At 48.7% G+C, this 26,281-nt stretch overlaps 1 protein-coding gene across 1 annotated transcript; it reads right to left on the minus strand.

Moving 5' to 3' along the window:
• Positions 1-234: 234 nt before the first annotated feature.
• Cimap2 (ciliary microtubule associated protein 2) lies at positions 235-25,078 on the minus strand. The gene is made up of 10 exons (XM_021635264.2): positions 25,023-25,078; positions 23,783-23,870; positions 23,245-23,409; positions 23,025-23,147; positions 21,600-21,737; positions 21,336-21,479; positions 19,380-19,541; positions 18,408-18,533; positions 15,410-15,543; positions 235-1,216 (listed from the first exon to the last, which is right to left on the minus strand). Exons 1-10 carry the CDS (start codon positions 25,076-25,078, stop codon positions 1,144-1,146), a joined length of 1,209 nt encoding a protein of 402 aa, XP_021490939.1. The 3' UTR covers positions 235-1,143.
• Positions 25,079-26,281: the final 1,203 nt, after the last annotated feature.

A 26,281-nucleotide genomic window follows, 5' to 3' on the forward strand; every position in this document is an offset into this window, starting at 1 on the left:
GTAATATAGTTGAAAAAATACTTTTTAAAATGTCCTCGTTCTATAAGGTAAATGGTCTTTTAAGTGTCATTGCGGCCATCTTTTTAACTTTTAGAAAGAGTTACTTTTTTATTTTAGGTGAGGCCCAGGACCCACGTAAAAGCCGGATGATAAAATGTGTGGCTCTGACCACAAGAGGGTGGAGCACCCTAGCTATCAAAGATGGCATTTTAAATTTCCAGTTTGTGATGGTTGTTTCTTGTCTACGGAAAGCTCATTGGATAGACTGATTTTCTTTCCTGTTACTTTGCTGAGTTGACTGTCCAACTTGAAGAGTCAGTGGGTCGGTTTTTACGGAGAGGATTTTGTTGCCTCTGCAAATAGATTGTTTCATCTCTCCCACCACAGCCATTTTGACCCAAGTGAGAAGCAACGGTAAAACATGCTCTGAAGAGAGTGTCTGAAATAGGTTTCATGGTGTGAGTTCTGTGCCTGAGTCCATCAGGTCTCAGCATCGTCTTCTCTGGGGACATTGCCGCCACCATACTCAATTCTTGATGTAAACAGTGAGAGAAGTGTCGCAAGGTGCTGTCACTCACCCCATAGACCCTTCTCCAACTACACTGGGGTACCCACAAAGCTAACTGTGGGGTTCACGGGCTGATCCATTAGCTGGACACTGCCTGGAAGTCATCAGTCCCCGCCCAGCGTGAGGCTCTGTTGAGCTTCCAGAAGCATCCTAGCATGGAGATGGGGTGTTCGCGCAGGGGCCGAGACTGTGGCATTGAGAATGTTCCTCTCCCCACCTCCTTCTGGGACAACAATGACTTAGGTACCCACACTCTGGCTTTATAGTAAAACGGTTTCCAGGGAGTCACCCACTTTCCCCTCTTCCATCCATCTGCTGTCTGGATCCCAAATTCATGTCACCAGCTGACTGGAATGGTCAGGACAATGGGTCCCTCAGAAGATTCCTAGCCCCCACTGTCCTAGCAGATACTGTGACGTTTGGCCACGGGGCTGCAGTACAGATGACTCTTCTGGCCTTTCCCTTCTCCCAGGCATTCCGCAAGGCCCCTGCCTCCTTCCCCATCCTCCCATCACAAGATTTCTCTTCAGGCCTTGGGCTCTCTGGTTACATCAGGCTGTCCTTCCCTTGTGACTTTAAGGAACAGGATCTGAATTGTAATCCACAATTGGAGGACACTTGTCCCTCATAGAAGGTGTAATCCGTTCCCTGTAAAAAGAGAAAGAGAGAGCTATAAATGAACACAATCTCTTGCAAGGCAGTGAGTTCCACATCCCTGGAGGGTGCCTGTGGGAGATGAGAGGGTACCCGTCAGCTATACGTCACAGAGAATCCTACGTTGGTCAAGAGTCCAAGATTCATGACCTCCACACCTTTTACAACAAAGGGCCCTTTCTAAAGAAGGGCTCTCTGTTTTGTATCCATTTCATCACAGCCAGAATGCCTTACAAGGGCTTCAGGGAATAACCTCAAGAAGGCTATCTAGAATCGGTGGGGTCCAGCTTTAGCAAGATGCCCCGCCTCAGTAAATAAAGCAGAGTGATGGAGGAAGACACCAATATAAACATGAGACCTCTACATACATACATACATACATATGTGCTGGGCATCCACACATACATGTGTGCATGCACACACACAGGAAAACATTTCATACACATGAAAAACAGACACGTAGGATTAAAAAACAAAACAAAAAAACAGCAAACTGGCATGTTCTCAGTTACTGCCTGTCTTTCCCCACTGTGATGAGTTCTCCATGAAGACAAGACTACAGTAGTTAGAAGCTTTTGCCCCTAACCCTCAGTAGTGGCCTAGAGCTGAGTGGATTCAGTACAGATACTGGTGCAGGGCTGGGAGATGGGGGAGAGGGATCACCAGAGGAAATGGGTCTCTCCTGCTGTCCAGCGTCCTGTCTGCACTCCCTGCTCTGGCCTCCTCTCTCGTCTAGACTTTGAGACAGAATCTTCTGTCTTTGCCCCCACCCCTCCATCTACCTTCATAAAATGCCACAGAGTAACCTCTGAAACACCAGTTACTTCCTGTTAGAACCCTTCTAAGCACCTGGGAGGAAGTATTTACTTGTATTTGTACATACGATGTCTAAGAAAGGACCTGTGCTAATAACAGTTAAAGCACTCTCCAAATGTGGGGGCTGGAAAAACGGCTACACAGCTGAGTGCAGAGGCTCTGCACTCAGTTTGCAGCACTCACACCGGAAGGCTCACAACCACCCCTAACTCCAGCTCCAGGGAGATCTGAAGCCTCCAGCCTCGTAGGCATCTGCACTCGTGTGCACACACCCATAAAGACACACACACACACACACACACACACACACACACACGGGTAAAAATTTAAATAAAAGACAAAGAACCCTCCAAATGTAATATAAGAATGTAAAGCAGCCTCCTCTTTAAAAATGAATAAAAAGCTCTGAAAATATTTCAGTGAAGAAGTGAAAAATGTTCAACGTTCTGTCACGGAGTGCTGCAAATTCAAACCAGAATGAGACACAGTTTGAATGAAAAAATTCAAACTGTGAAGCTCCCTCTTTCGGCCTCTATGGGCACCTCACTCGCACGCACAAACCCACGCTCATAATTAAAAAATAAATAGATAAATAACAATTTTAACCTCATAAATTGCATGCCTGAGAAGGAATGACTTTTATGTGTGCAAATTATGCTATCGTAAATCTGACTTTAAGGCCACATGAAGTGGCACAGGCCTTTTTCTCTAGTGTTCAGGAAGCAGAGGCAGGTGGGTCACTACGAGTTACAGGCCAGCCTGGTCTACATAGTGAGATCCTGGTTGGCCAAGGCTACATGGCTGAGACCTTTCCTTTAAAAAGAGAAAGAAAAGGAAAAAAAAAAAAAAAAGTAAATAAATAAATAAATAAATAAATAAATCTGACTTTTACAAAAACCTGTGGCTTCTTAGAGAACCAAGTCCAAGGAGCTTAGCTCCATGTCCAAGGCCCTCACTGACTGGCTGGACCACCACCCCGTGCCCTGTTCTCACTGTCACCAATGCCATTAGGGATGAAGGTCAGGTAGGGATTTCCCAGAGTCTCTCTTTCTGACCCAAACAATCAAATCTCACAGTATGTGCAAAAGTCTGGGAGGTGCAGGGAAGTGAATAAGGGGGTGAAGATGGGGTGGAGCCGGTGGGGTGAGAGCAAGAAGGTGTTAGGTTCTTTTCTGCTCTTCCTGAGTCCAAAGAACAGCTCATCCTGGTCTCGTCTTCCAGAAACAGTGGGGGACAGAGTCTATCCAGAGAGAGAGAAGTTCTAGGTGCCATCTGCATCCTCCATCTCATGCTTTCTTGTAATTGTGGGGAGTAGGGAATGCCCTCCCCCGCAAAGCTAGAATCTGCTGTTTTCTCTGCTACAGTGTCCCAGGAGCCAGGCCAGTGCTTGCACAGCATAACTGCTCAGTGAATTCCTGAGCAAGGCAGGCATCAACACCACATGCTGACAGTGACTTTGGGAAGTCATGCCCTCCTAAGACTTCAACAGTCTTAACGGAGAAATGCTGTAATCAATGCCTAGTTATCTCACACAGCAATACTGCGGTGGTCAGTTTTGTCAGTTTGGTATGCTTAAGAATCAAGTAGGAAATATAATTCGGGGCATGCCTGTGAGGGTGTCTCCATCTGCTGACCTGTCCCGGGATGCTGGGCTGATTAAATCAGAGAGAGCAAACTGAGCACTAGCGTCTTGATCAGGGTTTCATTGCTGTGAAGAGACACCACAGCCACAGCAGCTCTTACAAAGGGAAACATTCAGTCTAAGGGCTGGCTTAGGGTTTTAGAGGTTTAGTCCATTGTCATCATGGCGGGAAGCATGGCGGCATGCAGGCAGACACGGTGCTGGAGGAGGAGCCGAGAGTTCTACCTCTTGATCCACAGGCAATAGAAAGAGACTGTGCCACACTGGGCGTAGCTTGAGCATATATGACCTCAAAGCCTGCCCCCACAGTGACATGCTTCCTCAAACAAGGTCACACCTACCCCAACAAAGGCACAACTCCTAATAGTACCACTTCCTATTGGACAAGCATTCAACTACATGAGTCTACAGGTATCACACCTATTCAAACCACCACTACTAGCAGCATTCTTCTCTCTCTGCTTCCTGATTGGGGACATAATGTGACCGGGAGCCTCACACTCCTGCTGCCACAAAAGAGCTGCTCTCACCACCATCTTCTCTACCATGCCCACCAGCTTAGAGCTACAATAAGCCCTTCCTGACTCAAGTTATTTTTCGTCAACTATTTTCTTACAGCAGTGAGAAAAGTAACTAAAAACAAAAACAAAACAAAACAAAACAAAACAAAAAAAAAAAACACATACATTTAAAAACACTATAGAGACCGAAAACATGCTTCAAGAATATAAGAATTTACTACTACTAAGAAGACTGAGCAGCCAGGCATGGTGGTGCACACCTTTAATCCCAGAACTCTGGGAGACAGAGGCAGGCAGATCATTGTGAGTTTGAGGCCAGCCTGGTCTACAAAGTGGGTCTAGGACAGCCAGTGCTACACAGAGAAATCCTGTCTTGAAAACCAAGAGAGAAAGAGAAGGAGGGAGGGAGGGAAGAAGGGATGGACGGAGGGTTGGAGGGAGGGGGAAGAGAGGACTAAGCATTTATGGTTCTAGTTTGAGGTTTTTAGGTAAAGAATATGCATTTTTTAACTAAACTGCTGAAAGGACGGAGCATGCTGGAATGTTTTGACAAAAGTGTATTAATTCCAGCCATTTCCTTTGAAATTTACAAAAAATAAAACATGATTGGCAGGGGCTGAAAAAAAGGCTCTTCCATTCTTGCAGAGGACTTGAGTTTATCCCCTAGCCCCCACATCCAGGGTCTCACAACCACTTGTAACTCCAGCTCCAGAAGATCTCATGCCCTCTTCTGGCCTCTCCAGGCACTGCACCCACGTGCGCATACCCCCATACAAAGACACTGATAATTTATTTTTTTTAATAAATATGTCTAAGAGAGTGACAGATAGAAGATATGCCATTTCATTAAAATATTAATGCTTAATAAGAATGTGATGATTATGCATACCCATAATTTTGTAGGTAAAAGAGAGTACAGGTATGTGAATGCCATGTTGTGTGTCAAAGGGTAACTTTCTGAAGTCAGCTGTCTAATTCCACCATGTGAGCACTAGGGATTGAACTCAGGTCATCAGGATTGGAACAAGTGCTTTAACCCCATGAGCCATCTCCCTCGCCCATAGCAACAAAATCTAAGTGAGGCATGGATGCAGAATAAATTCCTTTCAACTTTTCTACACATTCTTTTTTGTTTTGTTTTGTTTTTCATAATAAAACATCAGGAAAGTGTCAATTTCTGCCAGATAAACTCCGAAGCTTCTCAAGAACTCCCTTCAAGATGTGTATAGTCGCTGGCCCATTTCATTAATGAACGTGTTGGCTCATCATTTGCACATGTTTGTGAGTGCCTCCTCTGGGTATCAGCGAGACGCTGGAGCGGTGGGACAGAGACGGTCTGTTTAGCTTCGCTGTGGGCATGGGAGGAGTCCTCAGTACCATGGGGAAGCGTGCGCCACCCTGGGATGGGCAAGAGGCTGAGAATAAAGAGACACTGTCCAGAAAATCAGGGAATCTTTTGTATTTAAGCAGGGCCATGGCTGATAACGGGTGTTTCCAAGATAAACACTAGAACAACCATGTACAGTCAATAGCCCTAGGACAAGGCCAGTAAAGGAGCTGCCAGGCTAGCATTGGTCCACACGGCCAGAGAGCGTGCTGGCTAGAGTTTCTGTCTTGTTTTATTTTTGTTTTTGAGTCAGTGTTTTGCTATGCAGCCTTGGATGGCCCGGAGCTTGGTATGGAGGCCAGGCTGGTCTCAAATAGAGAGCTACGTTCCCAGTGCTGGGATTGAAGGTATGCACCACCACACACACACAGAGTTTTAAAATCCCTGTTAAAAGCTGGGTGTGATGGGTGTGATTAATCCCGGCACTCAAGGCAGAGGTGGGTGTATCTGTGAGTTCAAGGTCAGCCTTGGTCTACACGGTTAGTTTCAAGTCAGTTAGGGCTACATAGAAAAATTCTGTCTCAAAAATAGAAACTTTATGGTGTATCTACCAGACAAGAGTACTTAGACCCAGGTTCAAGTCAAGTCACTGACTATAGTGGGTGTTCGGGACCCAAGTGCAGTCCCAAGCCTTTCTCAGGTTGGACTTTGAAACACAGAAACCACATCCTGAGTTGACACATCTCAGTTAGCAAGAAAAGTTATCCAGAGGTGGAACTACAGAAACCAAAAAGGGAAATCAGGACACTGGGGGACTTTCCCAGAACTATAGACTTTGATGGTTTAGGTCTTTATTCTCATTTTGCCTACATGCTGGGGTTCAAGGCCTGAATGGTACTTCTGTCATGGCATCAGTTATACTAAGGTCTGGGGGCCTGCTAAGATCTGCAGACCTGTAACAAAATGGAATAAAATGTCCTAGTCAAAAGATCCAGAAAGGCAAGCGGATGGAGTTCTGCTGTCCTGTTATAAAGCCCCTATTACACGCACAGTAAAAACAAAAAATGTCTTTCCAGGACTTACACCAGAGGTTGCCTGTTTGGAAGCCCAGGACCCAGTGGTTCTGGCCCAAGAAGAAGTAGGTGAGATTTAGAACTGAGATCGAGAAAAGTTCAGTGGACTCACTTTCCAGGAGGTTCTGCACCTCTCTGACTCATGCTCTCCCTCATCTGGATTAGAGGCAGCAAGCTGGCAAAGGACATGTGTCTCGTCACCCATTGCCTCAAACAGACATGTCCCAAGAGGTGAAAACAATGCACAAGACCAGAGCCACACTATCCTCTTCCCTGCATGCTCTGCTCTCCTGCGAGACTCGGCAAATCCCTTCACGCACCTCTTCAAACTATGCTTATCCGTGTCATAAGATGGAGCAATGACAGAGCAACCACTTCTATGGCATCTCTGGTTGTCTGTGGCTGTGCACATTTCACAGCTGAGAGAACATGGGACCACAACCACCACCCTGGAAAATGGCAGACGCCAACGTAAAAGGGCAGTAAGGCTCCAGTGAGACTCCCGCCCCATCCAGTCTCCATTTATTTTTACTGCTTATTCCTGATCACTATTTTTTTTAATTAAAATAAATTTTGTGGGGCTGGAGAGATGGCTCAGAAGTTAAAGAGCACAGACTGCTCTTCCAGAGGTCCTGAGTTCAATTCCCAGCAACCACATGGCGGCTCACAACCATCTATAATGAGATCTAGTGCCCTCTTCTGGCATGTAGGCACACATGCAGGCAGAGCACTGTATATAAATAAATAATTGGATAGATAAATAAATAAATACATCTATAAAACAAATAAATAAATTGTGTGTGTGTGCGTGTGTGTATGTGTGTGTGTACACGGATACAATTGCATGTTGAGACCAGAAGAGGGTGTCCGATCCCTTGGAACTGGGGTTATAGAATAAACCATAAAAAGAAAAGTGAGTTGAAGAGATGGCTTAGGAGTTAGGAACGCTTGGCTGCTCTTACAGAGGACTGGGGTTCAGTTCCCAACACTCATGGTTTATTTTGTTTTTAAGGTAAGTATAAATGTGTGTTTGTATGAGAGTATGTGCACATGTGCGTGTAGGTGCCCGAGGAGTCCAGCAGAGGGTGCCAGATCCCCAGAGCTAGAATTAACAGGTAGTTAGGTGTAAGCCGCCTGATACAGGTGCTGGGAACCAAACTTGGAATTTCTGCAGATGTACCTGCTTTTGACTGCAGAGCCAGTCCCCCGCCCTCCTGCTGTGTACTAAAAGCAGTAACAGCGGTGGGTTTTCCCGAGCTGGGCGCTTTGCTCTGTTTCACAGGTTTGTATTTACAGTTTTCATTGGAATCATTTTCTAAATAGTTACACATTTCAAGCTCGATTATTCTCTTAGACTTAAGAGCTTGTAGGTTTTGCTTCTTTTTTTTTTGTTTTGTTTTGTTTTGTTTTGTTTTTGTTTTTGCTTTTTTAAACAAGGTCTAATTATATATCCCATGGCTGACCTGAAACTTGCTATGTAACCCAGGCTGGCCTTGAATTTAGAGAAATCTACTTGCCTCTTCTGGGATTAAAGACATAGGTCAGCACACCCAGCAAGAAGAGGACTTTCTTGGCAAGGAAAAGTGGAGTGATAAGAGAAGGCAGGTGAAGAATGATGGCATGGGTAAAAACACATATATGTGAAGTCCCATAGGTAAGACCAATTTTTGTGCACACTGAAAATTTAATTTAAAAAGAAGTGTGCTCTCTAATTTCGAAGTTACTGGTTTGGAGAATCTTTTGGTGTAAACTTCTTTACTTTAGTATATATGTTTAGTAAAATGACATAAATTTTTTTACGAGTGACATTTTTAACTTAGACCTTTTTATTGGAATTTTCCTGGACAATCAGTTTTTATGCATGTTTTTTCAGTGTCTGAAATAACAGGGTAAATTTCATCTAGCTAAACCCTCCAAATAAATATTACATGCTCTCATCTGTCATATTTTCAGACAGATCTATTAAGAATTCCCATTATAATGTGGGACCTTGTCACTTGGTTGGGGTATGGAAAAGCCCATGATTATTATAACTTCTTTATGGGTTCTATGTTTATCATGATTAAATACTATCTTCGAGTGGAGTGTGGTCACACACTCAAGTATTTCATCCCTCAGAAGGTTAAAGCAGAAAGATTGTCAGTTCTAGGCCAGCCTGGGCTACACAGGTGACCTAGCAAGAACTTTTCAAACAAAACAAAACAAAAATATATCCATCTTAGTTCTGCTTCGTATTTTGTCTCCAGCTCCTCTTTGCTTGGCTTTGGATTATTGTTTTGTCTTTCATTGTTGGTTACATTAGTCTCGTACATCATAGCCAGACGTATTTTCATATGTCCCCTCCCAATCTTGAGTTCTTTGTACTAATTCGCTGTTGAGGTGATTAGAGAAGACCCTCCAGAAATGTTTTCAGAAGCGATGTGTGTGGGACTCCTCTTCAGTCCACATGCAGCTTTCATTTGTCTTGTATGAACACACACGGCAGTTTGACTATCAAGAAGATTCTACAGTCCCATTCTCTTTCTTAAGAATTGTATGAAAAGTGTGTTCTACCATGTGTGTTTCGGAAGAGAAACCTAAAGCATGCCTGACTGCTTTGATTAGATTTAAGATTAGCTGTCTTGGGCCAGGGAGATGGCTCAGAGGGTAAAGACACTGTTAAGCCTGAGGATCTGAGTTCAATCCTTGGGACTCTCTGTAAATTATCCTGAACTTCCATATCTATGCTGTGGCTTTTACACGTGGATGTCCATGCATGCACACACACACACACACACACACACACACATTAACTAAGAATTTAAAGGAAGAAAAGGTTTAAAAAAGCAACAATACAAGTAAATTAAAAAAAAAAAAAAAAAAAAAAACAAACCCAAAACTGTCTTTTGCTCGGCAGTGGTGGTGCACACCTTTAGTCCCTGTGCTTGGGAGGCAGAGGAAGGCAGATCTCTGTGAGTTCAAGGCCAGCTGGGTCTAGAGAGTGAGTTCTAGGACAGCCAAAGCTACACATCAAAACACTGTCTCGAAAAAAAAAAAAAAAAAAAAAAAAAAAAAACATAAAACATAAAACAACCTTTTTTTTCTTTTCTTTTCTTTTTTTCTTTTTTTTCTTTTTGGATATACTAGCAAGATTTTTATTTTACCATTGAAATTCAGAAATTTCTCTCTACTTCACATCAACTGACTGGAAACCTGTGGTGGTTTGAATAAGAATGACCCTCATAGGTTCATCTATTTGATTATTTGGTCCCCAGGTGGTGGAACTATTTGGAAAGGATTAAGAGGTGTGGCCTGTTAGGAGAAGGTGTGTCATTTGGACCTGGCTTCGAAGTTTCAACAGCCCACACCATCCTCAGCTCTCTGCCTCATGCTTGTGGATAAGATATGAGCACTCAGCTTTTGGTCCGGCACCATGCCTGGCTACCTGCTACCATGCTCCCCGTCACACTGGTCACGAACTCTACCCCGACGAACCGTGAGCCCCCAAATTAGATTCTTTCTCTGATAAGAGAAAGACCTTGGGCTCCTGGTGTTCTGTCATGGCAATAGAAAAGTAACTAAGACAATGCATTAGTCTCTTTCCCACCTGAAATGCACTGAAAGAAAAGTGAAGGAATAAGAGCTTAATGCTGGCCATAGCTGAGGCATGCTTTTTCTTGTACACTGGCCTTCATTACCCTTTCTCTAAAGCTTCCCTTCAAGCATGTGGCTGACGTGCGTGCCAGCTTAACTTAAACAGAAAGGCGTTTTCTCTCCCACTTTCACTCCCACCTATGAATCTGTCATAATTTTTTCTCCGAAAATAAAACAAAACTTCTTAAAGCAGAGACCCACGTGAACGGATGGAAGAACTGATGTGAAAAAAAAAAGTCCTTTGTAAGTAGAAAAGTGGGTGGAGGGGTGCTAACACAGCAGATCCAAGAATCTAAGCCCCAAGTCGTAGAGGGTAAAGCTTAGAAATCTCCTGTTCAAAAAGACGAAAGAGTTGGCAGCGTCAGGCCTCACTGAAGATGGGACTGAAGCTGAAACTGCAAACAGGAATAGAGATAGAAAGCCTGAACAGCGTCCGTTTCCACCCCACTCTCAGCAGCCAGGTAGGTGCCTTGAAGCATGGCCATGCATGTTTTTATATCGTTGCTTTTCTCCTTGCTGTAAGGAGGTGCCTGGCAAGAGTAACCTGAGGAAGGAAAGGTTTGTTGTGACTCAGACTCTGTGGACATAGTCCATCATGGGGAGAATGGTGATGAGAACAGCTCCTCGAGGGCAGCGGGAGGGAGAGGCACCTGCTCATGCTGTGTCCCCAGTCAGGAAGCAGAGAGAGAGATAAATGCTGGTGCGCAGCATGCTGAAGACTGGAGATTTATTCTTGGAAATGGAGGCTCTCTGCTCACAGTGACACCAGCTGAGTACTCTGTCTGTCTGTCGTCTGTCTCTCTCTCTCTTTTCTATCTATTCATTCTCTCTTCAACAAGGTTTTGATGTACAGGTAGCTTGTAATTGGTTCATTTATGTAGCCCAAGATGACCCTGAACTCTTGATCCTCCTGCCTCAGCCTCCTCAATGCTGAGATTATAGGCATGCACTAACCTGTGTGCAGCACATTGGTTTTATTGGTTTTTTTTTAATGTTTTTATTTTATGTATGAGACTTTGTCTCCATGTTTGTGGACCATGTGTGTGCCTGGTATCCATGGAGTCCAGAAGAGAAACTTGGACCCATTGAGCTGGAGCTACAAATGATTACAAGCCACTATGTGGGTGCTGGGAACCAGAATGAGGTCTTCCGAAAGGGCAGTAAGTGCTCTTAACTGCCGAATCATCTCTGGAGCCCAGTGAGCATCATTTTGTAAAATTCAAATTAAATGGAAATTGAATCATCAGCTACTGTTCTAGCCTCCTCTTCCCCTTCTCCTGTATGGAAGAGCTTGGGCAACTGGGCTTAAATGCCCAAGAAAGCGATCTCTGGCTAAGGCAGAGATGTAGCAATTGTGGCACCAAGCAGACACCCCCAGCAAGAACACAGATACTTGCTCTCCTGTGGCACCATCAATTATCAGATCATGCAGAAGGGACCTCCTGAGGAGTGTTTGGTGGGACAGACATGCCAAGCAAGGGATGAGTAGACACTATGGGAAATCACCAACAGAACAAACAGAACAAAAGAGATTGGTCAAAAGGAGGGGCCGTGTCAAACAAACGTGGCTTCCTGGTTTCCAAGGATGAGAAAGCGCTACCTCCATAAAACAAGAGCACATTGCCATTAACAGAACCATCCAGAAAGCGCAAATGCGAGGGTTAAAATAGGACGGCAGAAATGACCTTTGCTGTGTTTCCCATCACCTGGAAGCACCTGGGACAGAAGGACAGAGCCGGTTCCGTAAAGGAACACTTGATGAGAGAGCCTAACAGGATTTGGAAGCTCTCATGCCTCCTGGGAGGGCACAGCCGTCCACCCCAGGAGCCCAGGTGGAGCCAGGGCTTCTTGAACAGCACAGGATCCCCAGGGAGAATCCTCTCAGTTAGACATCCGGCAGCCACAGGCACCCTTTAAGTAGCACACACAAGCCTTGATTAAAGGTCTCATCTGGTCCCTGGAGGGTGTTAATCATTTTCCTTTTATAGGCTGGAAAACTGAGGATTGGAGGGAAAGTGAGTCCTGGCTGGAAAAAGAACCGTTTAAGTTGTGTTCTCTATTTCAAGAATTCTCTTTTTGGTTTTGGTGTTGGCTTGAGCTGTGAAAAATAATTCAGACCCCAGCACTTGGGAGGCAGATGCAGAGGATCAGGTGTTCAAGAGCACCCTCAGCTACAAGCCGAGTTTGAGACTGACTCAACTACATGAATATTTATCTCAAACAACACAAAACAAATAAAACCACACAACCTGATAAAAACTGAACAATTTGGAAACTAAGTATGTTGTGAAAGAACCCAATAGCCTTTCTCTCTAGATATCACTGTGGTCAGAAGTCTGACCACATGGGTGAACACTCGCTGACCTAGAAGAGACAGGACTGGCTTCTGGTCCTTGCCCTGTTGCTCACCAGTTGTGTGACTCTGGGCTACTCAGCCCCATTCTTCTCTGCTCCGTTCTTTGCTCAATATGTCTGAAATAAGGCTGAGCACCTTGGCCAGAAAGGGGAGAGGGGCTTTTATACACTGAAAGCGTTAGTGTTCCTTAGTGACAGGCGAAGGGCTAGAGAGATGATGGCTCGGCTGTTAGGAGCTGGGCTTAGCTCCCAGCACCCACATAAGGGCTCACAACCACCTGAAACTCCAGTTCCAAGCACTTCTAGTGTTACTCTCTTGGATATGAGTGAACAAGGGAAGAAAAGGAAGAGCTGAGAAGAGATGGAGACAACACACCTGGGAAAAAAATGTAATTCAGATCCTTAGCTAAGAGAACATCCTATATCAACAACACAGAACCAACAGTGTGAAAGAAAACGGAGCAACTGAGAACACAGAAGGACTCTTGGAGTTTAAAAATAGGATGGAATCAGGGCTAGAAAACTTGGACAAGGAAATTTTACCAGAAAGAACAAAAAAAAAAAAAAAAAAAAAAAGGCAGACATAAGAAGAAAAAGGAGGGGTCCTGGAGAGATGGCTCAGTGGTTAAGAGCAGTGTCTGCTCTTCCAGAGGTCCTGCGTTCAATTCCCAGCACCCACATGGTGGCTCACAACCATCTATAATGGGATCTGATGCTCTCTCCTGTTATGCAGGCATACATGCAAATAAAGTGCTCATACATATAAATAAATAAATATTTAAAACAGGAAGAAGAAGAAGGAAAAACCAAGAAACTAGGCGATGGTTCAAGTGTGAAGTACTTCTGTATGCGTGTGAGGGCTGTAGTTCGGATCCTCGGAATTCCAGCCTGGTGGTCTTCCAATCTCCTGTAATCACAGAACTTGGCAGGTGGAAGGGGGAGTCCCGGACTAACCTGACTAGCTAGACGCGCTGATCAGAGAGCTCTGGGTTCCACTGAGAGACCTGCCTCAGTAAATCAAGTGAAGATGCACCTGATGTCATCTTCAGTCTTGACACACATCTGCACATGTGTGCAGACTTACAGGTACATTACTCATACACATTCTCACGTGCAAACACACACACACTCACACACACACTACACACAAGTATACACGTCGAGACAACAACAAAAGGCCAAGAAACTAGAATGCCAAACAAGGACATCTGACATACATCTAAAAGAGAAGGCAAGGGGAGGAGGGTTAGAAATCACGGACAAAAACTCCAAATCAAACTTCCTCAGAGGAGAAGGACCTGAGCTTTCAGGTGACCAAAGGGCACCAGAGCCCAGGACAATGCTTGAAAATAGACTACAGTTCGGCCCCTTGCTGCGAAGAGCCAGGCCACCGGGGATGAAGAAGGTCCGGGAAGCTTCCGGAAAGGAACATGCAGGTCTCACACACAAGCCAGGATGGCATCAGGCCTCAGAACCAAGCTGGGAGTTAGGAAGTGTGGAACAGAGCCTTCCAAATCCTGAAGGGAGGCGAATCCTAATTTGGTCGGCTAGGAAAGCTGGGAAGGTAAACAGCATCTTCACTCAAACTTTTACTCAAGAACCTCCGAACAGAGGATCAAATCAAGAAAGAGGAGGCTACAAGGCTATTTTTACCAAATAAAGCCATCTTAAAATTACATTTATAGGGGCCGGAGAGATGCTCAGCTAATAAGAGCACAGGCCGCCCTTCCAAAGGACCTGGGTTCAAATCCCAGCACCTGCATGGCAGCTCACAACTAGGTGTAACTCCAGTTCCAGGAGATCCAACTCCCTCCAACAGACATACATGTATGCAAAACACCAATGAAATGAAAAATAAATGTATTTTTAAAAATTACATTTAAGAAGTAGAGATGGCTCAGCAGTTAAAGGGCTTGCTTGCTAAAAGCATGAGCAGAAGCATTTGGCTCCCACAATCCCTTGTAAAGGTTGGGTGGGTGTAACAGCCTGACTCATTCTCACCCGGGGGAATGGGGACTAGGGATTCCCAGAGTAAGCTCCCCAGAAAGCATATCCAGAGCAGTGAGTCCTGGGTTTGGTTGAGGGACCCTGCCTCAGTGAATGAGGTACAGGAGTGCTCAAGAATAAATCTCAATTTCAACCTCAAGCCTCCACCTTTGTGGTCACCCATACACATGCAAAGGCATGCGTGCACACGCGTGCGCGCACACACAAGCACACAGTGGAGAATGGGGAAACAGAACAGAACAACAACAGAAAACAAAACAAAGCACTGGGTCCTCATAATGCTCGCAGAAAGAAAATACTCAGTTCTAAAGTGCGTGTTCCAATCAAATAGAAGCCTATCTCGCCTCGAGATTCTGCTTTAACCAATGGCCTCCAAGATCAGTAAAATATGGCAGTAGCTGACATCTGTGAGCTCTTCATGGTTTGCCACAGGGCTCCCTGTGCCCTTGGCATCACAGTGTCCTGAAACGACTTTCACCAACCCTTGAAGAACACCAAGAACCTGAGGTTCTGTGACCTGCAAGCACCTAGTGCTGAGCCTAGGTGGCAGGGGATTGAACAAGGAACATTTCCTGTACTCCCCTCTCCCCTTTTCTTAGACTGATCACGCCATCTCCATCTTGTCTGCCATCTGCTCACTGAAGCAGATGACGCTCAAAGGAAATCAGCAGAGCCCACTTCACACAGCCAGAAAGAGTTTGAACAGCCATCTAAAATATGCCCAGGGTCTCTGCTGAGCAACCCCTCCTCCAGGCCACTATAGTGTCATCTCCCCTCTTCTCAGGCCCCTCCAGGAGTTCCAGCTATACTCACGCCATGAGTTTGTCCCGGTTCAGGTTCTGCAGGTAGCGCTTCTGTCCATTCAAAAACAGGGAGCGGTATCGCTTCCTTCTGTCTATAGTTTCCATCAGTGTGGTGTTGAGGTAGCGGCCTACCCCGACTGGGTTCTGTGGTAGGGAGGAGAAAGATGTCAGGATGTCAATGAGTGCGGCATGAAGACTTTCCCATAGCCTTTCTACCCTCTGACACACCTCAGCTGGGAGGAATCAAACTGTATCTCTGCCTTCCCCCCGAAAATGTACCGAAGCCCTAACATGAACGCCTCCCACTGCGACCTCATTGGAAAATCTGCTTGTTACAGATATAATGGGTTGAGATGAGGCCACGCCAGAGCAGGTGAAACCCTGGTCTAACACAACTGGTGTCCTTGTAAGAAAAGGCCCTCAGTGGAGGAGACGGCCATACACAGAGACAGAGGTCAGAGTGAACAGTCAGAAACTGGGAAAGCCAAGGGTCTTCAGCCACCATCAAAGAGCTGTAAAGAGTCAAGGCAGGCTCCTCTGCCATCAGTTTCATAGGGAGCATGAACTCTAGTCTTCTGGCGTCAAGCTGTGAGAGAACAGCTCCAGTCACCAAGCCACCTGGTTTGTGGTCCTTTTGTATGGCGCCCAGGCCCATCCTAGACATAACTTTTCGAGATGACATAGTAAAGATCAGAATCTAGGTTATGGCCAAGTAGGCATGTCCAGAGGGGGCTTCCTACCCTGCTTCAGGAACTGGCCCTTCCTCAGCCCTTCCATTTTGCATGCCTACATATGAGAGTTCCTTTAAATTGGCAACTGGACACAACTAGGAAGAAACTAGAGAATCTCACAAGAGATTCTCTGGATCTTGCGGGCCTCTGGGCATGCTCATAGGGGGTGGATGGTCTTCATTTCATTAGTTGATGTGGGATGAGCCAACCCCCCAGTCCCATTCTGGTCTGGGTCCTGGACTGTGCAAGAGCAGAGAGAGTGAGCAGAGCCTCATGCATTCTCTGTTCTCCGCCACAGACATGACTGACTGGCTGGTTCGAGCTTCCACCATCTTGTCTTCCCTGAGACAGTGGACTACAGTTTATTTTAGCTGGCACCGTGAGCTAAAATAAACACCTTTTCCTCTAAGTTGCGTTGTGTCAGGACCTTTGATCACAGCAACAGAAATGAACCTCAGGTGCTGGCCCTGTCATCTGGCCTCTGTCTAAACATTTAACTTGAGATCTCTGAGGGGTTCACCTGTTGGAATGCAGACTGAGAGGCAGGGAGCAGGGTAGTTATGCCAGGGCAGGGAAATTGCAAGCAAGGTGTGTCTTGGAGAGAGTGCGTTGTGGATACCAAGTGTTTGGTTTGAGTTCGGTTTCGATACGAACTGTCTCTCAAAAAGCCTCAGCCCCCAGCTGATGGTGAAGTTTTAGTGGTGTATGGATCGTGCTTGGCGGAAGTTGCTCAGTGGCGGGCGCGGGGGTGGGGTGGGTGGGGAAGCATGCCCTTGGAGAGCATGCCAAGACCCTGTTTCCTGCCCTGCCCCCCTCAACCCCTCACTCATTTACCACTAGGGGGCAGTCCCCCCCCCAGATGGTTGTTTCCATCTTACCCTGACCCGAAAAGCGACGGGAGTGAGCTGCTGTGGGTTAAAACCTCTGAGACCCAGAGCCAAAAGAAATCTTTCCTGCCCCCCTCCCCCAGTTGACGTTCCTCAAGGATTTTCCTCACAGTGGCCAAAGGTGACTGTCACAGAGCAGGAAAGATCTTAAAAACAGCAAGTTCAAGGTGGGGCAAAGCTTCCCCGTGCTGCTGGAGGCAGGGAGCACCTCTGCATGTGGAGCTGGGGGTAGGGACTAAGATGACTGTGCGATGGCTGTAAGGTCGATATGGTTGGCAAGGGTGCACTAAAAAGCTGAGGGGGTGGGTCTTCAGAGGTGTCCACCAAAACAAAAAGTATTCACAAAAAAATGTGGTGGCAACATGCCTTTAATCCCAGCAGAGGCAGAGGCAGACAGCTCTATGAGCTGGAGGTCCAGGACAGCCAGGGCTACGCAGAAAAAACCCTGTCTCTTACCCACCCCTCTTACCCTCCTTAAAACAAAACCAAAACCAAAACAGTGTTCACAAATGCTGGGACTAGCTTGTTCTGGGATTACAGTACCAAGGGCGTCTTCACACGCCTGGGACAGCAAAAAGGGCAGCGGAGGAAAAGGACAGGAGACTTGCTCATTCAGGCATAAGAAATAGGCTAGCATCTCCAGCAGCTGCCCTCAGAGCCCCCCGACTAACAGCGAGAAGGGAAGCTAAGAGCATGAGAGAGCAAGCAGTGCGGCAACGCCTCTCAGCTCCTTGATTCTCAAAGTGTGGTCTCTGTGAAAATCAGTTTTAATCGTCAACAGCCTAGAATCACACAGGAAGAGACTCTCCATTCTCTTCCTCGATTCCCTTGTCTAGTTTGCGCTGGCGTGTGGGCATGCCTGCAGGGTATATAGCTTTGTCTGCGTTCCTTGAGGTGGGCAGGCTCGCCCAGGGTGGGTGTCACCATTCCTGTTTGGGTCATGCGCTGTGTAAGTATATAGAGATGGTGCTGGGACACAAGGACTCATGCACGCATTCCTGCCTTTACTTCCCCGAAAACAGTCACCTGTAACCTGGAATTGTGACCAAATAAGCCCTTTCTCCCATTGTTGTCCATGTTATAGGATCACAGCAACGGGAAAGGAAACTGGAGGATGTTGGAAACTTGTTGGAAATGTCATTTCCAGCCCCCCTCCACAAGGCATACTGAGTCAGAAGCCTGACACGGAACCCATTGGCCTGGCCTTTGACAAACCCCTCCGTGCTTGCTCAAGTTGGAGACCCTAGAAAATAAGCCTAGAAACAGCAGACAGTGAGTGGGTGAGAGAGTGGGCCCAAGGGTTGTTGGCGTCAGGGCCACAAACGTTTGGGGCTGTCTGGAGAAAGTCCCCTGCTTGCCCATCATGCTGCCCCAACCCAGAGCCACTCACCCAGCTGCCCAAAAACATCTGGTAGGCCTTATTGCCAGTGCGCTTGGTGGCCAGCAGGAACGGCGGCCGGTTGACGTGTTTCTGTTCCGTCTCATGAGGAACCCAAAAACCAGGACCGGCTATGGCCTACGGTAGAGAGGGAAGACTGAAGAGGAAGCCCGAGCGATCTCGGCCCGAGTTGGACAACAGGATAGACGGCAGCTGACCTCACCTGTCCAGCGCTACTGGGCCTTCCCTCAAATGATGAGGGAAGGGCAGAGCTGTGAACAGCACCCTGGGACTAAGGCATGCTGGGCCTGGAGCCAGAGAGCTGAGCTCTGTGTAGGGTCTCCTGGATTCTATTTGCAAACCCAGTGAGCCCTTTTCAAGCTCCGCACCTCAGTTTCCTTTTTGTGCAATGCAAGTGGTGACCCTCCCAGCCTCCCTTGGGAGAGGGATGGGCGGTGGCTAGCAGGTGGTTGAAGTGTCCATGACCTTTGGTGAAGGCCCTGCCTAGGGGGACTGACAAAAGCCAAGGCCCATGCAGAAAACTGGTCACCGTCCCCCAGAGAGAACTGCCTGGAGGCCAGCAGAGCCTGGCTCCTCTCTGGATAGAGCAGGTAGGCAAACTTGAGGATAAACCCTATCACGCCTCATCCCACCCAGTCTTCTTTGCCCATTATCCAGATCTTTCTGGCCAGGGGAGGGAGGGCAGGTAGGAAAGCTGGTTGAGATTTCCTGGTAGCCTGGCTCAGCTATGGGCTCTACACCAGTAATTCTGATCACGGCTGCAAGTGCTGGCTACATTCTTAGACCAGGTGTGTGGAGGGGCTCAGAAAGCGTCTAATCGATGCAAGGCCAGACTGGCAACCAACCAGTCCCTAAGACACAGCTTCCCACCTACAGGACCATGGCGCCCCACCCCCCTCAGCCTCCCTAGGCTGCTGGAGCGCTGCCTTCCAAGAGAGAGAACAGGCCGAGGGGCACACTCACCGGATCTCTGGGGTGTTGGCTAATGGTAGTCCAGTAAATGCTCTCTGTGGGATGTTTCGGATCTCGGGGATATTTCGAGAAAACCCCTCGTTTCCTGTTGTGATGTGAATTAAGCTCTTCCACGAAGCTCTTGAAATTGGTCAGTTCCCTGGGCTTCTTTTTCTGAAAGGAATGGGAAGAGACAAAGGAGCGCTGTAAGGTCACAGGTTCACCAGCCCTCACAGAAGAGCACGTGGCACTTGAGGAGGGGTGAGCCCTGATGGGTTTTTCCCCAAGATGGTGAAAGTACCGCATCCGGTCACAAGAATCAAAACCCATAGGACAGGTTGGGCCGATAGCTCAGTGGGCAGCGGCACTTGCATCAATCCCGGGACCTACGTAACAGAAAGAGAACTGACTCCTGAGTGTTGCTCTCTGACCACACACATGCCAGGGTGTGTACACACACACACACACACACACACACACACACACACACACACGATTGGTGAAGGGTTTTGTTTTGCTTTGCTTTTTTTTAGATAAAGTCTCACCATGTACCCTTGGCTAGCCTGACAACTTGCTATATATACCAGCCTAACCTCCAACTCAGAGAAATCCACCTGCCTCCGCCTCCTCCGGAACGCTGGGATTAAAGGTGTATGAGCTCATGTCCAGCTTTTAGAAAGAAACGAGGGAAGCACATGGAAACAAACACAACCCACAGAATGACTGCCGTCAGGAGAATCGCTTTGTAAAATCGTGGTAATGAGGTCACACGCCTGAGGCCCCTTGACTTAACAAATGCGCTGCTCTGACGTGGGCCTCAAACCGTGGGGGAGGGATGAGGAAAGAGACCAAGGTGAGTATGACCCCGGGGACCCAGCTGGTGGAAGGAGAGGGCCGACCCCTGCAAGGTGTCCTCTGTCCCCCGCCTGCACGCCATGAAACAGTCCCACGGGCCCAAATAAGCAAGTGAATGTGCACTTGGAGAGGTTTCTTCTGGGGAGGGTCTGTATGTGGTGTGTGTGTGTGTGTGTGTGCGTGTGCGTGTGCGTGTGTGTGTTGCCTCTCAGCTTTTCTGTGAACCTAAAGTTGCTCTAAAGAATAAAATGAAATCTCGAGCAGAAGAGGTTCAAGCAAAGATGTTCGGCCCTGGCTGTGGTAACAATGGAGGAGGGGGTGTATCCCAAGGCCCCTGCTATGCTGGGCAGTGGCCTTAGCAGCAAATAGGAGGTCTGGGAGACCCTAGGATCAGCCATGCCATAGGGTGTAGGATGGTGACTACTTGGTCATATTATCCCCACATTAACCCCTTCCTTTCTAGCGCTGCTAACTATATGTCACCACAACCCTCTCCTACTAAAGCTGCCGTTTTGGGTTTTGTTTGTTTTTGACTCTGTGGTGGGGACAGGACATATACCCGACCTCAAAAACCGTAAACATGAAGAGGGCAAAACAGAGAGCCACACAGTCTGGGGGGGAGGGCCCTTGATGAGGGTGGGAAAGGAGTCTGGCAAACTAAATTCCTAGCTCAGTCTCCTCTCCCACCTTCCAGGTCAGGGCTCTGTTAGCTAGAGCACTGCCATTAACCCCGCTAGGCTAGCTGAGTCCATGAAGCCTGGGAGATGTTTATAGGGGGATACTGGGCCTGTGCCCTTGTGGTCCCTGCAGCCGTGGCCGGCAAGTAGCCTCCCCGGCCCGGCATGCTGGGTCACCTGTATATCAGTGCAGTTCATCCTGGGGAGAGAACTAGCCACAGGATCAGATGAGCAAACCGAGGCTCTGAGCCATCACCATCTATCTGTGTGGCCAACCCGTCTCCTCACCCAACACAGGAAACCACACCCCACCCTGGCAGGGGCACAAGAGCGAGCAGCGTGTGAAGAAGACACCCTCCCCAGCAGCCAGCACTCGGCACACAAGGCCACGGCCTGCCGGGGATAGGCGAAGAGCCACCCCCGCTCAGGTACAAACCTCCACAGAGTAGTACCCATAGGACACAGGCTTGCTTCGTTCGCCGGAGAAAATGTCATAGGGGCCACGCAAACTGGTGGATCGTGTCACGTAGTCCTCGATCGCACTCCTGATGTTGTATGTCCCGGGTCCCAGGCCACTGCCCTAGAAATGAAAGGGGTGCGGGGGCCTGTAGGGGAGTGGCTGGGGCACCGCCCCTCCCCTCCCCGAGGTCACCCTCCGGGACCTCGAAGGATGAGCCTGGCCAGGACGGGGAGGAAGTACCTCATGTAACAAGGGTGGTGGCTTGTTGGACATCCTAGACATAAACCCCTCGGAATGGGAGCGATTCCAGGCGCCCTCCTCCAGCCGCGTGTATGGGTTACCTCTCTCTCCGTAATTTCCAGGGCCCGGGTAAAAATTCTGCAGGGGCAGGAGACAGAAAAGCAGAGGCTTACAATGCTTTCACTCACCCCTCCCCAGAGTACCTTTCCTACCCTCTGGTTGGCCAGCCATATCAACCCTGCAAAGATTCCCCCGGACTCTGTCTCTTCCTGGGACCACACCTTCCTCCCCAGCACACGGGCAGCTGCTCTGCGCGACCTCAGTACAGCTTCCCTCCACATCTACAGCTCTGCGACCAGCTCCCTCGCTGTGCTGTGAGCAGCCTGGGGTGAGTGAGCACCCGGGGTCCTAGGAAGGGACCCTGGTTCTGCTAGTTCCTAGCTGAGGGAGCTTGGGCCTGTTGAACGTCATGATCCATGGGACTACTAGAGGTGGTAATACTTTCCTTCAGGGAATAACGACCAGAGTCACACAAGTCGGGGGGAGGTGACAGGAAGTCTTGGGGGCAGAAGAACTGAACAGGAGTCGGTCTTTGATGTGCAGTGGGCAGAGCTAGTCTGGTAGTGCAGGGAGGTGGCAGGATTTCTGAGGGGGGTGATATGCACCTTTTGGCCACATGGGGGCACTGCTGTCCCATAAATAATGCAACTCAACCCATACCTGGACCTGGCAATCAGACTCTAGGGTAGTCAGACCTGGAAGTGGGGAGGGGTGGAGGGCAGAGCCAGTGCTAGGGAAATCAGGCCACTGTGAGGATCACGTCTGTCTGACCCCGAAAGAACGAGACTGAGTCTTGCTTCCTTCCACGGCTCAGATGCCAGCGCATGAACAGAGCATGAGTCAGGCGGCATGAGTCCCCCTCGGCTCCTGACCTGCAGGTTTTGTGCCAGTGGGACCGTCCCAGACTGCTCTCTGTAAGTCACCTCCTTTCCTACGGCGTTTCGCCTCAAAGCTCTGACCAGATAATGTATTTCCTTCACGCTGCAGAGCGTGCCACTAAGACGCCTGCTCTTATGTTCTGTCACTGCCAGACCCCTTTCCCCCAAAGCCCAGTTCAGAAGATCGCATTCTGCTGTTGCTTGTTCACTATTTCCTGGTTGGGCAGCAAAGCGAACAAGTGTCGCTGAGTTTCTAATATACTCTAGGTTTCTTCTGAGACTTAGAGACGAGCCACACTCATCTCCCTTCTGGAAAATATCACAGCCACTGGGCTCAAGGCTGAGACAGGAGAGAGCAGAAGGGCCGGGGAGGAAGGCCAAGCCTAGCGGGGAGACAGGTTCCAAGAAGGGTGCTTTCTCAAACTATCCAAGTGGCAGGAAATACACTTCCCGCAGAGGACAGGGCCGAAGAGACGAGAGCACCTACCCCAATGAGACCCCGGAATCGTATCTCCCCAGAGCTGAGCAGCCCCCGTTTGCTCTGTGGTTTCTCCTGCAGCTGGGTTAGGAAGTCTTTGAAGTTGTAGGATCCAGGTCCTAGCTTGTGCACCTGCCCCAAGAGAAGAGACCTCAGAATGAAAAGGGAACCGGGGAAGGTCCAGCCAGGAAGGAGCCCAAAAGACAACGGTGTTGTCCCCAAAGTTCACCTGCTGTTGTCTTTCCTTCATGATGGCCTGGTACTGGAAGTGGGGTAGCTTGGTCAGCCGGGTGGCTTCTTGGGCCCGTGCCCAGCCTGTGCCCAACTTCTGTTCCAGGAACTTCTTGCTGAAGCAGGTATCTTTGGAGTTATAGGTCCCAGGTCCTATGTGGGCCTAAGTTAGGCCAGGTTCAGAGATGAGCCCGTCATAACCACCAACCCACCCCACTCCAGTCCTTCCCAAGTCACCCTTGACAGTCCCCCAGCCTAGTACCCAGGAGCTCAGCACTCAAGATGGAGTCCTGAGGGCCTCGGCCACTGGCCCTTCCCACTTCAGAGAAATTTAGTACAGAGTCAGGCTGATGCGTGAACTGGAGAAGAGGAAGCCTGTGCGGCCCTTTCTCCTATTTTTTTGTTTTGTTTTGTTTTCCCCACAGCCCTGAGTTTATCAAACATATCTGAAGCCGAGTGTGAAGCGAGCCTGGGCTGGAGGGCGCACAGGTGGGCTGGGGTAGTGACACAGACCACACGAGAGAAGGCAGGCTCACCAGTTCCACGGAGTAATGCCTGGAGTATGGGGCCTCTGTGAAGGTGCTGGCTTTCTTCTGGTTGGGATAAACAGCGGAGACATCAAACCTGAGGGAAGTATGTAGCCAAGTGAGAGCCGAGACTCTGACATCTGGCCCTGACCGGAGTGGCCCCCAGGGATGGGGGATTGGTTTCACAGGGGAGGTGGCTTTGGAAATGGCCCATGGAAAATCACTTTGGGTCTGCTTTATTGTTCTTGAGAGTTCCAGAGATGTTCTGCCGTGAACCATCACACCCTCTGCTCTGCTTCTCCTCACAACTTCGATTTCATGGAAAGTCCTTATCTTTATCCTGCCCACTGCTAGGCAGATAGACCCATCATACTGCGTGACATACGCTTTGTCGTCTTTTGTGTACCTTTAATTATATAGGGCTATTATCCACACCGCCTCACAACCTAGAACCACAGTAGGTCACATAGTAGCTCATTTATATGCAACCATATCAAATAATGTAAAAAGAAATGTGAGAGCTGGGCATAATGGTGTACACCTTTAATCCCAGTACTTGGGAGGCAGAGGCAGGTGGATCTCTGTGAGTTCGAGGCCAGCCTGGTCTATTTAGTGAGTTCCAGGACATGCAGGGTTATTTAGAGAGACTCTGTCTCAGAAAAAAAAAAAAAGGAAGGAAGAAAGAAAGAAAGAAAGAAAGAAAGAAAGAAAGAAAGAAAAGAAAAGAAAAGAAAGAAAAAGAAAAAAGAAAGGAAGGAAAAGAAAAGAAATATGACCTCTGAGCTGCAAACCCACTGAGAACGTTTTAGCTGAGTGTTTCATGGGCAGGCCGTGTGGCCTTTCTGAATACTTTACATAGAAGATGATCTGGGAGTACTTTTGCAAGAACTTACTACGGAAAGTTTGGAACAGAAAACCAAAGAATTTAGAGGCCAGACGTGGTTGGGCCCACGGTTATTCCCAGCACTTAGAGCGCAACGGCAATCTCTGTGAGTTCAATGCCAGCCAGGGCACACAGTGAGTTGGGGGGTGGGAGGGGGAAGAAGAAGAGGAGAAAGAAGAAAACTCAGCATGGTAGAGCCTGGGGGGAAAGCGAGTGGTGGGGGGAGCAAGCCAGCCCTCCTCCCGTCCTCCTCCCCCTGGCTCCAGCCCTCTGGGTTAGCCTCCTTCCCCGAGACAAAAGAGCTGCTGGGGCCCACAGGAACCCCCTCGGACTCTGGTCGCCAGACCATAAAGCAGTCGGCCCCACCTGTGACTCTGCACACCAAAGGGCGCCCCTTTAAACCACTTCGGGGCGGCGGGCATGGTGTTGTGCTGGGGGGGTCAGTGGCGCGAGATCCCGTTAAGCCTAGCCTCCAGCCTGCCCCCCACCCCCGCCCCCGCCCCCGCTCTGCCGCCGCCGCTACTCTTCCCCCTGACACGGAGAGCGCTGCCAAGGCAACCCGCAACCCTTGTGATTCAGCAAGCGCAGACCTGCTTCGTGCCACGCGGGAGGCTGCCAGCGTGCTGGCTGCCCGCTGACGTTTTCATTCATTTTTATAGCTCCAACGCTGCCTTGCCAGAGAGCCTTCCCGGGCTCCTGCAGACCTCGGGGTGCCCCTGGGGTTTAATGAGTGAGCTCCTGTCACCTGCTGAGAAGCGGTTTATTTCTACCAGGGAGACCCAGGCTCGGGAATGGCCTCCATGCTCACCTTGTGTTGAGGGAAACCGAGGGAAGAGCAGGCTTGGGAATTCTGTTTCTTCTCTACTGGAGGGAACTCTGGAGGGGCAGCTGGATGGAGCGGGGAGGACGGACGAGTAAGGTGGAGAGATGGGTGAAGGGACTTAGGGACACCAGAGGGGAACTTCAGGCATCCACTCTGGGCAGACACTAAAGAATGTCTGCAACCCAAATGTGGCCGCTGGCCTCTGAGTATAGTGAGGAAAACAAGACGGCCTCAGCAGCATGGCCAGGCTCAGGGGTTGGGGATAGGGGTGGGACCCAGCCTGTGGGGAGGCACTTCAGGGAGGGCTTTATAGAGAAGAATCCCAAACAAGGAGGCACTCACTAGGTGAAGGAAGAAGGAAGGGTGTGCCCCAGCCTGGCATGGCCAGCGCTTCCTCCTCCTGACTTCCCCACAGGTGGCATCCTCTGGCTGTGCTATGAAAACGTCTGATGTCTCCATCATTGCTTCAGCTCCCGCCAAGGGCCTTCATCGGAGATGGAACAGACGTCTGCTTATACCCCACTCCTGGGACAAAATGAGGATAGACACAGCCCTGCATCCAACCGATGGCAAAGCACACCAGAGGCACAGCCTCCTCACTCCAAAGCTGGTGTTTAAAGGCGGAGCTGGAGTTCTGGCTCCAGGCCTGGAAGCCACACAGTCACAGCGGACAGAGCACCCATAATATGCCATGGAAGCTGGTGGTCCGAGGCATCAGCTGTGGCCTCCACCCTCCCCAGCACTGGGACCCCAAGAAAGTCACTTCCTTCTCTAAGTGTCGGCATGCAATTAGGCAATAGTC

Source organism: Meriones unguiculatus, chromosome 12, assembly GCF_030254825.1.
Source record: "Meriones unguiculatus strain TT.TT164.6M chromosome 12, Bangor_MerUng_6.1, whole genome shotgun sequence".
NCBI classification, from domain to species: Eukaryota; Metazoa; Chordata; class Mammalia; order Rodentia; family Muridae; genus Meriones; species Meriones unguiculatus.

Excerpts from the sequence above, each read along its gene's own strand:
- Cimap2 (XM_021635264.2), bottom strand. The coding sequence starts at position 25,078 with ATGCCCGCCGCCCCGAAGTGGTTTAAAGGGGCGCCCTTTGGTGTGCAG. Across the intron at positions 23,148-23,244 it reads TGAAGGAAAGACAACAGCAG|GTGCACAAGCTAGGACCTGG; the intron begins GTGAACTTTGGG and ends CTCTTGGGGCAG. Across the intron at positions 15,544-18,407 it reads AGATGTTTTTGGGCAGCTGG|AACCCAGTCGGGGTAGGCCG; the intron begins GTGAGTGGCTCT and ends TCCCTACCACAG.